At 33.6% G+C, this 17514-nt stretch overlaps 1 protein-coding gene across 2 annotated transcripts in view; it reads right to left on the reverse strand.

Moving 5' to 3' along the window:
* Ddx4 (DEAD (Asp-Glu-Ala-Asp) box polypeptide 4) overlaps positions 1–17514 on the reverse strand; it is a 58316-nt gene that overhangs the window by 15488 nt on the left and 25314 nt on the right. Inside the window, exons 6-16 of one of the 2 annotated variants that reach the window (XM_005392693.1) lie at positions 16895–16951; positions 11508–11609; positions 10524–10604; positions 9906–9953; positions 7892–7939; positions 7747–7791; positions 7367–7509; positions 6911–7063; positions 5591–5745; positions 3628–3757; positions 935–1101 (exon numbers count right to left, since the gene is read on the reverse strand). In XM_005392693.1, the coding sequence (XP_005392750.1) occupies positions 935–1101; positions 3628–3757; positions 5591–5745; positions 6911–7063; positions 7367–7509; positions 7747–7791; positions 7892–7939; positions 9906–9953; positions 10524–10604; positions 11508–11609; positions 16895–16951 (1129 nt within the window). The remainder of the gene's footprint in view (positions 1–934; positions 1102–3627; positions 3758–5590; positions 5746–6910; positions 7064–7366; positions 7510–7746; positions 7792–7891; positions 7940–9905; positions 9954–10523; positions 10605–11507; positions 11610–16894; positions 16952–17514) is intronic. The other variant, XM_005392694.1, reaches the window with a different exon arrangement.

Consider the following 17514-nt stretch of genomic DNA (forward strand, 5'->3'; position numbering starts at 1 on the left):
AAGGCAGAGTGGCGCATGGCAGAGGGCTACAGCTCATGGCAGCAGAACACAGCAAAAGCAACAACAAAAACACAAAAGGGAAGAATGGCCGCAAGCAGCCTCTTCCTCTCCCTTACATATGCAAACTATATACACCAGGGCGGGTGTAGCTCTCACACCCATAATCAAACTCTAAAAGCCTGCCCCATGACCACATGAGGCTTTGGGGGGACACACAGACACAAACCATAACACTACTCTTCTTCCGCATATCTAAATTCTCCATTGGGAATCTGTGTTTCCCACTCTTCTTTCTCCCACAGATCTACATTCTTTACAAATGTAGTTCTTGGTTCTCCAAGAGAATAGTTTTAATGAAGAAAACAGCAAGAATTCTACTGAATTATAAGCTAATGCTGTTGCTTACATACTTCAGGATCCCCTCTGCCAAGCAAGGGATCAACTGCTGAGAAGAAGAGTTGCCATCCTACAAGGATGAGTCATCCTAATTTGTGAATTCACAGGCTCATGTAGTATACAACATGATCCTCAAGTATCTGTCAATAATTGGTACCTGTATATGAATTTTCTACCAAAAGCCCAACACTCCCAAATTCTATGTATTTAGGTCTCAAACTAAGGCATAATAAAAATAACTTCATTTAGTAAGCACTTATTAAGGCCTAGGTAAGTGCTATGCTACCACCACATACATACACACACACACACACACACACACACACACACACTAAACAAAATGTGATGCTAATGAAAAGCCAGAAACAAGGGTAAGAAACAATTAAAAAATGTAAACTTTTTAGGAATAAACCTACTTTTTAAATTACCTGTGTAAAAACCTTTAAAAATAGTTAAATCTCTAAAAAAAAAAAAAAGACTATTTACATTGCTTCTACTCTCACAGAAAAATTTACATACGTATTCAACTTATTTTTACCTTTGAATTTCTTCTGGAAAAGTTGCACTGAATAAAAGAGTTTGACGCTGTTCCTTTGTTGGCATTCCTGGGCAAGAAATTAATTTCTTCATTTCTGGCCCAAAACCCATATCCAACATCCGATCTGCTTCATCCAAAACTAAATATTTGACTTGCTTGAGACCAATCTGCAATATTTTTGAGGGTAAAAACAGAAAATGCATATTAATTTATATTAAATGATAATATTCTCCACAATTCCAATTGCTAAAATATTTTTAGAGACAAAGACTAGAAACCAATGCATAAAATGTTAAAAAATTATATGATCATCAAGGATAATAAATAATGCCATTAATATTTATATACATTCTCTATTTTTTTCTAATATAGAAAACATTTTCTAAATTAAGACTAAAAGAAAGCTGGGCATATAGTGGCACATGCCTGTCATCCCAGCACTTTGGATGAAGCCAGAAGATTGCCACAAGTTCAAGGCTAACATGGGCTACATAGTGAGTTCAAGGCCAGCCTAAATTACACAGTGAGACACTGTCTCAAAAAAGCTGAAAGAAATAAAAGAAATTTTATTCTCTTTTAATGGTTTGATTAATCTTGCATTCTTACATCAGGCAATCAGATCAACTTCAATGAAGACAACAATATGTAATATAACAACCACTGTTTTTTTTTTTTTGGTTTGGTTTTATTCTGGTACCGGGAATCGAACTCACGACCTTGCGCTTGCCAGGCAGGCGCTGTGCCACTGAGCTATAAATCCCCAGCCCCATAACAACCACTGTTAAGCCCTATCATTCTGTTCTGAAATCCTGTATCATTCTTCTTTTTTTGCTTTTGTTTTTGTCTATGTTGTTGGCATTTTACTATTTTTTTACTTCTCTTTAAAATAAAAAATTTTATAAAAGAAAAGGAAATAACTAGATCAATATTATACAATATAATGTAGCAACTACTTGAAAGTTCTACCATCTGCATTGATATGCTAACCACTAGACATATGTAGCTATTAAGTGCTTGAAATACAGCTATTGTAACTGTGGAATTTAATTTATCACTGTAAAATTTAAACACCCATATGTGAGTGATCATTACTTGTACTGGACAGCACAAACCTAAACTGTACTATGAGACTCTTTAAGAAATAACACTCAACAACATTACATATTCAAGTATCTTAAAACTTGTTAACTTTTTTCTAGTCCCTGTAAATCGTTAATAAACTCTCCATGCTAATTACTCAGGAACAACTAGGAAACTTCTTTTACCTTTGAATGAACATTTATCCCATTAAAGTAAAACACATCTGCAAAAAAGAGAGGTGACTTTGGTACTAACTTGAAAACGATTAGTAAGAATCTAAGGGATGGATTTCTCTGGATATTGCTTTTCCCTACAATGCTAGAGACTGAACTCAGGGTTTTTGCACTGAGCTAAATCCCTAACCCTTTTATTATGTTTTAAATTTTGAGACAGGATCTTGCTAAATCACTAAATTGGCCAGACTGAATTTGCAATCCTCCTACCTCTGCCTCCCATAGTGCTAAGATTACAGGCATATGCTACCATGCCCAGCTTCTATGTATTTTTAATATTCTTATCTGGGTATATAGCTCAGAGGCACAGCTCCTGCCTGGCAAGTGCAAGGTCATGAGTTCAATGGCTGATAGCCCCCTCAAAAAAATAAAAACAAAAATAAAAAATATTCTCAGAAAAGTGCCTTTGTGCAGAAAGGGGATCTTTCAAGTAACTCCTTTTTTAAAAGAGCATTTAAGAAACACATAAGGTTTATTAAAGTGATGGAAAAGTATTGATAATTTGTTATGTGAATTATTTATTAGTTATGGTACTGGGGTTTGAACCCAAGGCCTTCGCACTTAACTGTATCCCCAGTCCTTCTTTTTAAATTGGATCTCAGTAAGTCTATAAACTGCTCAAGCTGGGCTCAAACTTGTAACTCTCCTGTCTCAAGCTGGGATTACAGGTGCATGCCACCAGTAGTATGTGAATTGTCAAGTAAATACACAGCACTAGATTCTCTTTTTGCAGATTACAAAACTAACAATCCTGGTAAATGCCACTCACATACTTAAACAGGAGACAAAACTACTGATGTTACAAAGGGTTTCTTGCAAGACAGTATTTCAACAAGATAGATATGAAACTAGATAAAAGTACTGATTTCATTTTTTTCCAGTGTAATGGAGTATAGGATATGTATTCCAGAATCAGACCCAGGTTCCTCTTCTTTTTATTCAATCATTTATTGACATGTATTACTTGTATAAGTTAATGGGTTTCACTAAAATATCTCCATACCTGCATGCATATATACTGTGTTGATTATGTCCACCCCACAACTTCTACCTTGTCTCACACCCGCTCCTTTTACTTCCAGCCCATTTCAATCCTTAAAAGTCCTACTTCTACTTTCAGAAAACTCCTATTTTAACTATCACTTACTAGAGCTAAATGAGGGATTTTAAACAGATGATACAATCTCACAGAATTTGTATAAAGTGGAAAATATTATGTTCTGGAGGATTACCTTAAGAATTACATGAAAACTAACTGAAGGAATCTGATGGAGCCTAAAATATAAATGGTACTCTAGTAAATATAGTTTACATTACTCCATTTCTTTCCCCTATATGGAATTATCAATCTCACAACTTTGTTACCCCTTTAAGACCTACCTTTTCTTTACCTATGATATCCATCAATCTTCCAGGAGTAGCACATAAAATGTTACAGCCTTGTACTATTTGTCTGATTGAATGCCCGAACTGTGTTCCTCCATATATGACAACAGCTCTTACACAAGTTCTATTGACAAGAAAAATGTCATTTTTCTAATTATCTGAAAATTAGACATTGGTTTCTAACACAATAGAAATCCATAAAGAAGCACAGTCAACTACCTAAGAAATAAATTCTGCCTAGGAATAAGCTGAAAGGTTAATGCTGAAAACTAAATGACAAACAAGGAAAAATACTTTGCAACCTATCTGATAAAAAGTTCCTCAAAAATAGTGAGAAATAATACTATGCTCCCTTCACAAATTAAAAAAAAAAAAGACAAAACCAAAGACATGAATAAAAACACAAAAGACTTGAAATATTTTGGGAAGCTCAATATTACTTTGAAAAGGATCATAAATGAAAACACTACAGAACATAGTATAATACTGTATTAGCTGGGTGTAGGTTAATTAGCACTCAGAGTAAACTGACACAAACTCTAACAATTTTAGTCTATAAATAAAAATTTATCCTTTTCCCCACTAAATTCACATCTAGAAATTATTTGTTCAGGTATGTGCCCACAAATGGTCAGAGATGAATATATAATAGTGTTCACTGCCACATTTTCAATATAAAAAGTCTGAAATCTAAGTGTCTATAAGTGAAGATTTAAATTATAGTACACACATTCCAAGGCATACAATGTATTCATTCATAGGGCTACAATTCTAGATTAAACAGCATCTCCAATATGTACTGTTAACTTTTGAAAAACCAAGTTTGCCAGATGCCAAAAGATGAATTTTGGAGGATTACAGTGGACTCATGTGCTATTTCTGCAATGATATATATGAAACTGTTACCAGTAACTCAGAGGAGAATCAAAGAACCAGAAGAGAAGAGTCAGAGAGCACAGGAAAAATGTATGTTGTACTAAGTAAGTTCACTATTTTAAATGGCTTGTTATTTACCACTGTGAGGACGAAATGACTTAAATATATTTCACATATATTCCCCAATTCTTAACTCCTAGAAACTGACACAGTAAATATCTATTTTAAGCTACTAGCTGTTAAGCTAATTTGATAGGTAGCAAAAGGTAACTAAAAAGTACCAAATGTTGCCAAAGGGTACAGTGAAACTGGACTTCTCATACAGTGCTGGCAGAAATATACATTGGCGCAAACTTTAAAAACTCATGCTTTTTAAATATTAAAATCGATTTTAAAAATCTACTTTAGAGAGATACTTAAACCGGAAAAATTACCCTGGCATCGTGGCACAGTATCACACACCAGTAGTCCCAACAATTACGGAGGCTGAACTAGGACGATTGCTTGAAACCAAGAGTTCAAGGTCAGCTGGGCAACACAGCAAGACCTTGTCTCGTTTTAAAAAAAAAAAAAAAAAAAAAAATTTATGTGGCAAGATGTTCATTATGGTGCTACTTAAAACAAGCCCAAGTTTAAAAGAAGTTAAATGTCTTGATATAAGTAAAATGTGTGGAGCCCTGAGTTTATTCTCCAGTACCACAAAAAAATAAAATAAAATAAAATGTATACACACAATTGTTAAATCACTGAAAACTAGGTCTAGTTATGCAAAAGTAGTTTTCCATATTATGAAGTTATATATGTAAAAGTAATTATTCAGAATACTCCAAGTTTAATTTTTAAACATGCACTGAAAACTACCAAAATATACCAATATTTTCACTATTATCCACATTACCTAATTTTAGTAAGCATATTTCTTTTAAAAATACAAAGGATTCTATAAACAAAATTAAGAAAAATTACTTTAATCAAGTAATGATAAATATTACATGAGTCCATTATTGCTGAGCTCTTCCTAAAGTAAGAAAAAAAGACCTCTAACAAAAACTATTTCAAATGGAATTCCAAATGTACTGACCCATACGAAAATTTTCTGGCTTCCAAATAAATCTGGTTGACCAATTCTCGAGTTGGTGCTACAATAATACATTCTGGTTCCTGTAGTTCTTTAAAGCGACTGGCAGTTATTCCATCACGCATCATGTGAGCCAAAATTGGCAAGAGAAAAGCCGCCTAGAAGTTAAATTGTCCAATTTATAAACTTATAGTGCAATCACTCTTGTCCCTATGGAAAGCTATTCCTCATGCCCTTACAGCCTTTAAGATTCTTCTTCCATCTTGCTGGTATATTTAGGTTGAGAAATTAAAACAATTTTACTTCAACAAGTTAACATTTAAGTCTTTATGCTTATAATATACAATACAGAATGTTTGATAAAATTAGTTACTCCATCAAAATATTTTTCAGCCTTTTAAGAAAACAAGCATGCCCATGTATTCTAAATAAATCAACAACATTAACTCATTTATAGAGGAAAATCTAGCTATAATTTGATGCAAATTACTTAACATAAATGATTCCTTAGGAAGTAAAAACTATTACAGGTGGAGAAAAAGTGTTCCACAAGTAGAACAAAATTTGGAAATTATTATTTGGATTAATAAACGTATCACCCTACTGAAGTTACATCAGGCAAGAGAAATTCTGTGCTACATTTTCTCACTTAAGCAAATACGACTCTTACTAAAATATAACCTCAGAGCATGTTTAAGTCACTCATCATTTGCTATGTCATAAAATTCATCTATTTTCCCTTCAATTATCATATGGAGACTGATTAAGACTAAAATGGCATGAGCCAGGACTACTAATAGTCTCATCCCATGGAATCCTTTTAACAAAGTCCCAAGATTAATCTCAAAACCAACCTGGTATTATCATATTTCTCTCAGAATTAGCATAACCTGAGGCCACTTTATAATAACATCCTTGTACAATTCATACAAATATTTCTCATTGTTCATCTTCAAACTTCAAAATTTTATCAGCTATACTATATAAACTTTCTCCCTCTCTCAACATTTTATAACCTCTGGTGCTTTGATTTTTCAATCATTTTGTTTTAGATACTGCTAAGTAGCAGAAAGAGTTGAATATACTCAGAAACAAATTAATCATCCATGAAATACACTATCCTAGAAACAGTTAAAAAAAATACTTTTTTTAGAGCACACAAACCCGAATAAAACCAAAAATTAGAAGCAAAAACATATTTATGACAGTTTACTGAAATTATCTATAAAACTTCTATCCAACAAGAGAGTCAAACTACATAGAAAGAAACAAACAAAAACAAGTTTAAATATACGGTCGAATACATTTAGAAAAATTACTTACAGTCTTCCCAGATCCTGTTTGAGCACAAGCCATCATATCTCGCCCTGCTAGTATAATAGGAATACTGTATTTCTGCACAGGAGTGAGTTTAGTATAGCCAGCTTTAGCAATGTTGTTATTAAGTGTCTGACAGAGATTAGCTTCCTCAAAAGTCTAGAAATAGAAAAAAGTAATGATTAAATTCCATCAACCTAAGCACATCACTTAGGATATAAACATCTTGAATCTCTAGAAAAAAATATCCTTTTCAGCAAATTTAAATTAAGTTTCCATTTTGGTATTGGGAATTGGAATAAAATCTGGCACATATGTAACAATTAATTTTACATTTCCAAAAATTAAATTTCAAATCAAATACTAAAAGTGAATTTCTGTGTTGGTATCAACTTAAGTAAATATACCACATATTTTTAAATGAAAGCTTGCTACATATCAATACAGAAACAATATACTGACCAGAATTGCTGGTGGTGCATCATGTCCAGAGACTTCTACAAGAATAGTGTCATATTTGTCAAAGTTTATGCCTGTCTGATAGTGTGCAAAGATGGAGTCCTCATCCTCTGGTGGAGGTGGAGGTATGTAGGTCACTTTTGGCCCTTGGAATTTAAATAAAAAAAAAACAATTTATGCTTACACATACTAGGAGAAAAACTAAAACAGATAAAAATTGACAAAATCAAGTTTTAAATATTATAGAACTTTGCAATGCATACAACTAACTTTTCCATTGCCCAAACCTTTGAAACGTAATGTAAATAATTAACTCTGCCTTTAAACATTTTGCACTTCTAATGAATTCAATTGTATTCATCTGGATCACAAGGTCAACGTACCTTGAATATCACCACCTTCTCTTTCAGCTTCTGACTTCCACGAATCTTAAAGGAGATCAAAAGGGATATTTTTTTTTAATTGAGGGGTAAAAGAAACTTCAATTTTTTTCTAAAAATCAAACGCCTTATCTAAAGTAAAACTTACTCTTTCCAGAGTTTGTTATTACTTCTTCATTTAAACCTTTGTAACCACCTATTAAAAAAATTCATAGTGACAGTCAAGATACAAAGCTGTATGTGCCATTATTTTCACTAGTTGTCTTCAAAGAGGAAAATTCTCAAAGTGTACAGGCATTTTTCAAGTCCCTTCTTACAAATAATGCTTCAGATGATAAGATAAACAGCATCTTAGGGACTTGGGGTACACAGCCCTGTGGTAAAGCACTTGTTTAGTGTAAGTACAAGGCCCTAGGGTCAATTCCTATTACTACAAACACAAAAAAAGAAAAAAAAAGTCTTGTATATTTGAAGTTTTCTTAGCACAAAAATGCTGATTTATGGCAAATGAGACTACTCTACAAGACTATATTTTTCTGAAGTTGTTGTATCTTTTCTCTAACTACTAAAGGAATGTCTGGGTTGGGATCCCAAAGGCCATCAGTGGTCTCGGGTCAATGATTAGGAGCACTGACAAGACTCACAATATAGTCAGATTCATGGTTATGATACAATGCAATGTAAGAACAGAGAGCAAAATCATCAATAAGGAAAACAACATACAGCAAAGCCCTGAGAAAAAACTAGGTGCAAGCTTCCAAGAGTCTTGTTCCCCTAGAGTTACAGAGTTGTGGCAATACAAGTTAAATGTTATCTACATCAGAAAGTGAGTGCCCAGAGTTTTCATTATGGTCTAATAACATAGGTACCTGCTGTCTGGCACATACCATAACAAAATTCTAAGACTCCCAGGAGAAAAACAAGTATTCAGCATAAATCACAGTGTTTGTACAATTTAGAAATAATTAATCTCTCAATTAGAATGATGGTAACCCATTCTAAATCTAAGCTGTCAGATGCTGGCTGTGATGGTTAATTTTAAGTGTCAACTACACTGAGGGATACACAGATATTTCTGGTTACATCCATGAGGACATTTCCAGAAAATACTGACATTTCAGTCAGTGGACAGTTAGGAAGATTCCCCCTCACCAAACATGAGCAAAAAGTATTCAATCTTCTGAGGACCTAGGCAGAACAAAAAGGCAGAGGACAAATAAATTCTCTCTTTTTTCTGGAGCTGGGCATCCTCCTTCTCCTTGTCTTGGAAATTAGAATTCTAGGTTCTTATCCAGGCACCGTGGCACATTCCTGTAATACAATGACCCAAGAGGCTAACTCGAAAACTACATTTTTAGATTTTTAGGTAACTGGTGATCTACTCTGTCACTTTTAGGTATTATTACTATACTAAATATAAAAGCTAATCAGATACAATGTTTTTACATGTAAGTTCTCGATAATTTCCTTGTCTTTTGTGTCTACAAGCCTTGAAATCTTCCTTCTAAAATATTAGTATTTGTGGAGTATTTTTCTTAACTAGCTTGAAACTTTATTTTATTGTGATAATGGGGATCAAACTAATGGCCTTGGACATAGTAGACAAGTGCTCTATAACTGAGCTATACCTCCAGCCCCAAGATGTAGATAATCTTTAAAAAACTTTTACTGTATTAAAGCATCAAACAAGTTTTATTGGAAAGCATTTTAACTTTTATGTGATACTTAACTATTCACAAAACCACATATATTGAACTTTACCCCTAAACCAAATTTAAAAAAATAATTATCCTATGATAAGAAAAGCATACTTCACAATAATCTGTATATACAAATATATCTCAACATTTAAGATAGTATCCCACTTTATAGTTGTATTAAACAGTTATCTGACCGGTAAATTTTAGGTAATTTCCATTTTTATTTAGTATAAATGAAGACTCAAGTGAACATTCTGTGCATGTATTTACCAAAACAGCTATGTAATTCCTGGTGAGAGTGTTGGATTGAAAAAGAAATAACCTGGAGATTATTAAGCCAATACTGGCTATGTATATTTACACTATTCAGTTTATAAAAGTAGTAATAGTTATCTAACTTCAAAGTTAAATTCAGTTTACAAAGTCTTTAGGCTCTAGTAGGTAAACCAATTAAGAACTTACCTCGTCCACGTCCACTGCCACTTCTGCTGTGGTAAGGGTCACCATTACCTGTATGGCATTGGTTACAAAATATTTAAAGAAAACACTAATCTCCTTTAAACACATAAACCATACAGCTATTTTTTATCAATATAAAGTAATTACTTGGCATCCCTAGTTCCTTCACTATTTTTCTAAGTTAAATCTTATCTTCACTGAACATTTTTCATCAATACCTGTGCTTAAGTGCAACATCATGAGTTTGATTCCTGGTACCGGAAAAAAAAAACAAAAAAGAAACAAACAAACAAAAAAAACCTGTGCTTTATTTCATTTTCTTTTCAAATCATTTTTTCCTAACTCAAAAACCTTTCTTTGAACGAGCACAAGCTTCATTTTCCTTCCTCCAGTTAAAAGTGTAATACCTTAAATTAATCGGTAGAAAACATGGAAGAAGTAATTCACAGTGCACACATTTTATAGCAAATGCAAAACTGTCTGTGTACTTTTGCCTACAGATCTAAAAAGCAAGTAAAGGCATTAACCACCCTAGCATACTTAAATAAATGTATTAAGTTTAATAATCTTAGTGCTAAAAGCATATATGAGTAATATTCATTATTAAGTCTTATTTCTCACCTGTACTACTCACTGTTGTTCTTTTAGAACCAAAAAGGCCACCAGTGCGCTGTGCTCCATCATCTTGGTCATATTCATTATCTTTATTGGAGAAATAAAATTAATTATGTTAATTTTAAGAAGGTTTTCATTATTCAGTAAATAAAGTAATAGTGTCAGAAATTAAAAGATGTTGGGTACAATGGCTTTAACAAGAATCACAATGAGTCCTTTTCTAAATATCACACAAAGGACTTCTCTACAAATTTTGTATTTCAATTGCCAATTCCTTGAATTTTTTATTAAAACTATTGTATAAAATAAGTTAGAGCCAATACTATGATAAAATATAAGATAAATCTCCTCCCAAAAGTAGCACTGTTACTACTCCCAGAAATTTCACATTGCATCACACTGCTTACTGTCCAGCACCCCCGCTCTACCACCAAACCTAACCTAATCAGCGCTGCACAGAACCCTTCAGATCCCATCACTTTGTAAAAGAAGGGATAATTCACTAACCTGTTATGCATTTATTAATCATTACAAATGCATTAATGTTTTCAGCATCTAAAATCACTAATCTGTCCTCCTAAGAGGTACATTCGAACAGTGATTTCTGAAGACAGTACTTAAGCTCTAAGAATGATGGCTGGTGGAATTAAAGTAGAAAGAGCCACCCTGGTGAAAGAAGGTTAGGCTGAAGTGTACAGTCATATATAAGGCCACCTATTTGTAAAATCAGCCATATTACCAAGGCTCTAAAATACTTAACAATGTGCAATTCTAAAAACTGAGTCACACAAACTTCTGAAAAAAGTTCATATATTCCAACTTAACAGATATATAATTATATGCCTAAAATGTTTTATACAATATGAATGATTTATTTGTATCAGCCACTGTGCTAATAAGTTTAATCTTCACAACTTTATGTGACAAGTTTTTTAAAAAATCATTTCCTTCTCAACAGATGAACTACATCATTTACAGTGCACTACTAACTTGATCTTCCTACACCAAATCCTCCACGGCAACCTCGGAAACTACCTCTTCCACCTCTTCTGGATGGCCCTGAAGCTTCTACATCATTTCCATCTTGATAGCCTATATTAAAATACACAGAGAAAGACAGCACAGAGCAGTAACAACAAAGACATCTTGGGGACATGGTAACCAAATTTAATTTGCATTTTTCACAACTCAATGGCAAATACCGTGGGTGGTATTAACACACTGCCACAGGCTTGAACCACCAATGGTACGTGCAAGACTATCCCACTGCGCAGCTTGAACCACTGGTGGTACAAACAGATCTGATCACTTTTATTGGTCTTTTAACTTATAAAATTAATAAAATAAATGGACTGAGTCCAGTTAGCTGCTTGACTCCGAATATGTTACTGCCTACATATAAATATTAATACTATTCACACCAATTTAAATTTATAATGATCAACAAATTTGGTTCATTAAATTAAATGAAACATTTATATTCATGAATAGTTTATCAAAAAATTTTAACAAAGAAATCTTACAAGTACTCCACTGCTGGTGTATATAATACACATTTACAACTGCTGTACCACACAATAGCTGTATTAAATTTTTTTATACCATTGTAATGTTTTCCTTAAGGAAATGTAATACGATATCTGGTCTGCTAAATCAACATCTTTCATTGTATTACTGTAATCAAAGACCATCCTGAGAAGCAGTATAAACCACTCAATGGGACAGTCATGCATGTACAACTAGTGGTTTAAGCCAGCAAGAATGACTGAATTCAAATCAAAGTCGCCTGGCAGTGAGATTTGTCCCCACCATAAACATCATGGCGCAATCACGAACATGTTAACAGTTACCAAAAGGAAAATCCACAACTGACCTACTTTACCAATATTAATAGATAATATTCTACTTTATCAATATTAATAGAAATGTCTATGATTAGAAAAATCTACTGCTTGTTTTGAAAATCAAAACTAAAAATGAGTAAAAGTGTCACTTGACTAACACATTGAAACTTGACACAAACTCACCATTGATGGATTTGTACACTCTACAGGAGGATTAAATAAATCCTAGTCTTATATTTGCTCTCTACAGAAAATAGTAAATAGCTGAATCATAACAGGTAGGCATATATAAAGTTTCATTTTCTGTTAGAAGCAATTCATTTTTGATTCAATTAAAAACAAAAACATGAGTAGATCCAACTCAAATAAAATTGATTCCACCTAAAGCAAAACCAGATCAATTGCAAACCTGTCAAATAGGCAGAAAATAAAATGAGAATGTTTACATTATGTATTTGCAACTACAGTATTTACATCTAAAAAGAATGATCAATAAAAGTAAAAGTCCTATATATGCTACTTGACAGTAAGGCCTGTTTTTTAAAGGAGACAAAACTAAGAGTAAATTTATGATTATATTTATTATATATTATGCCTGAGGTTTATCACCTAACCATAATCCAAAATGTACACAAATTTTTATAGCAACATTAGTAGTGGCAGCCAAAGTGAAAACAACCCAAATATCCACCAGCTGAAAAATAAACAAAATGTGGTATATCTCTAACCATACAATGAAATGTAATTCAGCCATTAAAAAAGAATGAAGTAACAGATACAGCAGCACTCTGGGAGACTAAGTCAGGAAGACTTGGAGTTCAAACTAGCCAGGGCAACTCAGCAACTTAGCAAGACCCTGTTTCAAAATTTTATAAAAGGCCTAGGCTATGTAGCTTATTGTGAAAGCCCTGGGTTCTGAAACAAAAACAGTGTCTTCATAACTTCACAGGCAGCAAAGAGGTCTTGAACAGGACCAAAAAGAGAAAAGCATCAACCATGAAGACAATAAATTGTCCTTAATTAAAATGGCTAATTTCTATTAATCAAAAGACCCCCAATATAAATGTCATATGGGAGCTGTACATACTATTCTTGCAATTTTTGAACACTTTAAATCTTTTACAAATAAAAAATATAAAAATAAAGACATCCAATAGAAAAATGTCCAAAATGCAACCTGGGTAACAAATTACAAGGCAGGGGGCATCACAATCCCAGCGTTCAAGTTATACTACAAAGCCACAGTGATAAAAGCAAAATACTACTGGCAAAAAAAAAAAAAAAACCACTGTGGATCAATGGAACAGAATAGATAATAGAGTTACAACTCAAGGCACATGTAGCTACCTTATCTTTGACAAAGGGGCTAAATACTTTCATTGGAGGAGAGACAGCCTCTTTAACAAATGGTACTGGGAAAACCGGCTTTCCACATGCTGAAGGTTGAGCCTAGGCTTATAGAGATAGGACTGAACTAAAATCAAAATGAATCAAAGGTCTAAACATTAGAACAGAAACAATCTGCTGGAAGACAAAATAGTTAAAACTCTTAAAGACACAGGCCTAGGCAAATACTTTCTAAACAAACCCTGGGAGCCTAAGAAATAATACCAAGAATCAACAAATGAGAGCACATCAAATTAAACAGCTTCTACAGCCAGGTTGGGGTAGTACACCAGTAATCCCAGCACTCAGGAGGCTGAGACAGGAGAATCACTGAGTTTGAGGCCAGCCTGGGCTACGTAAGTTCAAAGCCAGCCTGTACTTCATAGTGAGACCATCCCTCAAAATAAAAATAAAAAGCTTCTGCACAGCAAAGAAAACCACTCACTGATAGAAAAGACAATCTACAGAATGAGAAAAAATGTGTCTGAGCTACTACTCAGACAAAGGACTAATATCTAGAATATATAAAGAATTCAAGAATATCAGACCCCCCACACACACACACATTTAAAGACTCAATTAGAAAATGAGCATCTGAAATGAGGAGATACTTCCTGGATGAAGAAATATAAACAGTCAATAAATACACAAAAAATATTCAACATCACTGGACATTTAAGAAATGCAAGCTAAAACTGAGATTCCATCTCACTCCAGAAAGAATGGCTATATGCAAGAAATCAAATAATAACACATTCTGGGGAGGCTGTGAGGAAAAAAGGAACCCCTCTTCACCATTGGTGGGAGTGTAAACTGATACAACCACTACAGAAATCAGTATGGAGATTCCTTTAAAAACTAGAAATAGAAAGTCCATTTGACCTACCTATTCCCTTACTAGGTTTAAAGACATCATTATACTGTAATACAGGTATATCCATGTTTATAGAAACACAATTCATAATAGCTAAATCTTGGGAACAGCCTAAACATTCAGCAACAGGTAAATGGATAATGAAAATGTAATATTTATACACAATAACGTAATGCTCCACCATAAAGAAGAATCAACTTGAGTTATCTGTAGGAAAATGGATGTTCCTTGAGACCATACTGTTAAGTGAAGTAAATCAGACACACAAACTTAAATATCAGATGGTTTCTCTTTTATGGGAACCACGATACAGAAATGAAGTGCAAAATAAAGAATAGACAGTAAGAAGCAGGAAGTAGTGAGATTAATCTCTAGCAAATGGGAAGGGAGTTGAAAGACAGAAAAGGAGGGAGGGACAGAAGAGAGATTAAAGGCGGGCTGTGAAGTGCTATGTACATGCACCAAGTCCCTACAAGGAATGTCATCATTATATACTACAAACATGTACTTTTTAAATATATATTTTTATAAGTATATAACATATATATATATATATATGAAAGAAAGGGTCTAAGAAGGGCAGGGAGGACAAGGGAGGGGAATGAGTTTTTTAAAAAGGAACTGAGAAATGTCACCTACATGTACCAACTCCCCATGATGAATGCAATTGTAATGTACTACAAACATGAACCAATAAAAAAAATTTTAAAACTCCACATACTATATAATTCCCTTTATGTTGAGTGCAAAAACAAAATTAATCCAAACTGTCAGAAGTCATAATAGAGGTGAACTTTCTTGAGTGGGGCTGGTGTCAGTGAAAACAGGCATGACAGGGGCTTTGGATGTGCTGATAATTTCCATTTCTTGACCTAGTTGCTGGTGAACACAATGCAGCAAGCTGTGTTCCGTGTGTGAAAACCACTTATACACTTATGACACGTACTACGTTATGGCATATTGCAGTATAAACTTATATACACACATATTTACTGAGGGACCAGCATGTGCTAGCTTTCTACTCTCAAAAGTGTCTTCCTACAGAAAACAGAAATCAGGAATACCCTGTAAAAAGGCTATGTCCCTGCTAGCCACCCTACACTAGTCTGTAAGTCAGAACCAAGCACACAGAGTTGCAAATAGCTTTTGACTGCCTCACTTAAATATGAGTTCATTTAAATTTAATAGGAAGATATTTGCTATCTCCAGACAATAATTAAGGATTTTTAAATGTGGGCAACGTTTTCTGAATACTGTGCCCAAAACTGGTTGTTAAGAAAAAGAAAAGCACCTGGGTGCATGCTGCACCCCTATTATCTCAGCCCTCAGGAGACTGAGGCAGAAAGATCAAAAGTTCGAGGCCAGCCGCACAGGTCAAGATCCTGTCTCAAAATAAAATCTAAAAGAAAAAGGACTAAGAATGTAGATTAGTTGTAGAACACCTGCCTAGCATGCACAGACTCTGGATTCAAACTCCACTACCACCATCAAAAAAAAAAAAAAAAAAGCAATGCTAAAAGCGGAACCTGTTTTTTCTTAAACATTCTCTACTACTTTGTGAAATTACAGTAAGATTTGAGATATTAAGAAATCCAGACAGAAGTACTAGCTAGCTTCCTGAGGGAAAGCCTGCTGTTCAGCAGCTACTAACCATCTAATGGGGACAAAAGGGGAAGATCACAAACTGCAGAAAAAACAATACCATATCTACCATGTAGTTTCAAACATTAAGTCATTTTATCACAGCTTTGCACATCTGTAGCAATTTAATAATAATTTCATTATTTTTTGTGGTTTTGTTGCTGTTTTAACGTTTTCAGATATAATGGAGAAATACATAATTTTTATATCCTCTCACTTCTAATTCATTAGAGCTAGAAAGAGCAGAGCATGGTGAATACTGCTAGACATGAACAAAATGGTACAATTCTTTCTTTCACCCAAATTTCTAATTATTCTATTCAGAGACAAACAGATCTCCTCTACATCTAACAGTGACTAATAAAAATCCACAATATCTATTTTTCTATAATACACAGCACATTCTTGAGGTAGTAGTGGGGGAAAAAACCAAAGACTCAGAAACTTTGGGAAGTGGAAGAAGTGGTATATACTGAATATTCAGTCAGGTATTAAAAGCAGAATATATATACCCAAGTATTTTTCTTTAAAAGTTTTTGTAATTAGAATCTTTATTTCAGCTCTTCCAAAATTATTTTGTCAGTTTAGTATCTCTGTCTTAATTATAAACTGTTCCAAAACATGGTCCTTACCGCCTCTCCTGGAAAACCCTCTGTTCCGTGTTTGATTATCTTCACAGTCATTAGATTCTTGAATAAAAATTTAACAAATGAACAGCATCCAAAGAATAAACACATAAGACCTATAGAATAACACTGTCACAAAATAAACTAGCCAAAAGACAAATAAATATTTTAATAAATTAAAATACAAACTTTTTAATTCTTGAGATTTAACAAATATGAAGACATTACTCAGAGCTGATTTCACATATAAAACATCTACTATACCTAAAATACTAAATATTAAGTACAACACTGAGAACCCACTATTTTTCCAAGTGCTATCACAGGCAACATAAGCCAAAAAAATAAGAATTTTACAAATGTCTCTCTGACTGTGGTTTCAGAAATTTCTACACTATTAAGCTATCAAATGATTCTCAAATGTGAAAAATAGATCCCTAGAAACACGACTATTCTCTCTATAATATCATATATTTTTGTTACTTTTCTTACTAACTCTAGGACCTCACTGCTTTCTTAAATATATATGCAAACCTTTATTCATCTGAATGAAACAGTCTGAGAGTATCCTGACTTTTAAAGTACATTACCCAGGGTTTCTAAACAATGATACAAGGATCACTCCA

The sequence above is a fragment of the Chinchilla lanigera genome, unplaced genomic scaffold (genome assembly GCF_000276665.1).
Source record: "Chinchilla lanigera isolate Chin_1 unplaced genomic scaffold, ChiLan1.0 scaffold00045, whole genome shotgun sequence".
NCBI classification, from domain to species: domain Eukaryota; kingdom Metazoa; phylum Chordata; class Mammalia; order Rodentia; family Chinchillidae; genus Chinchilla; species Chinchilla lanigera.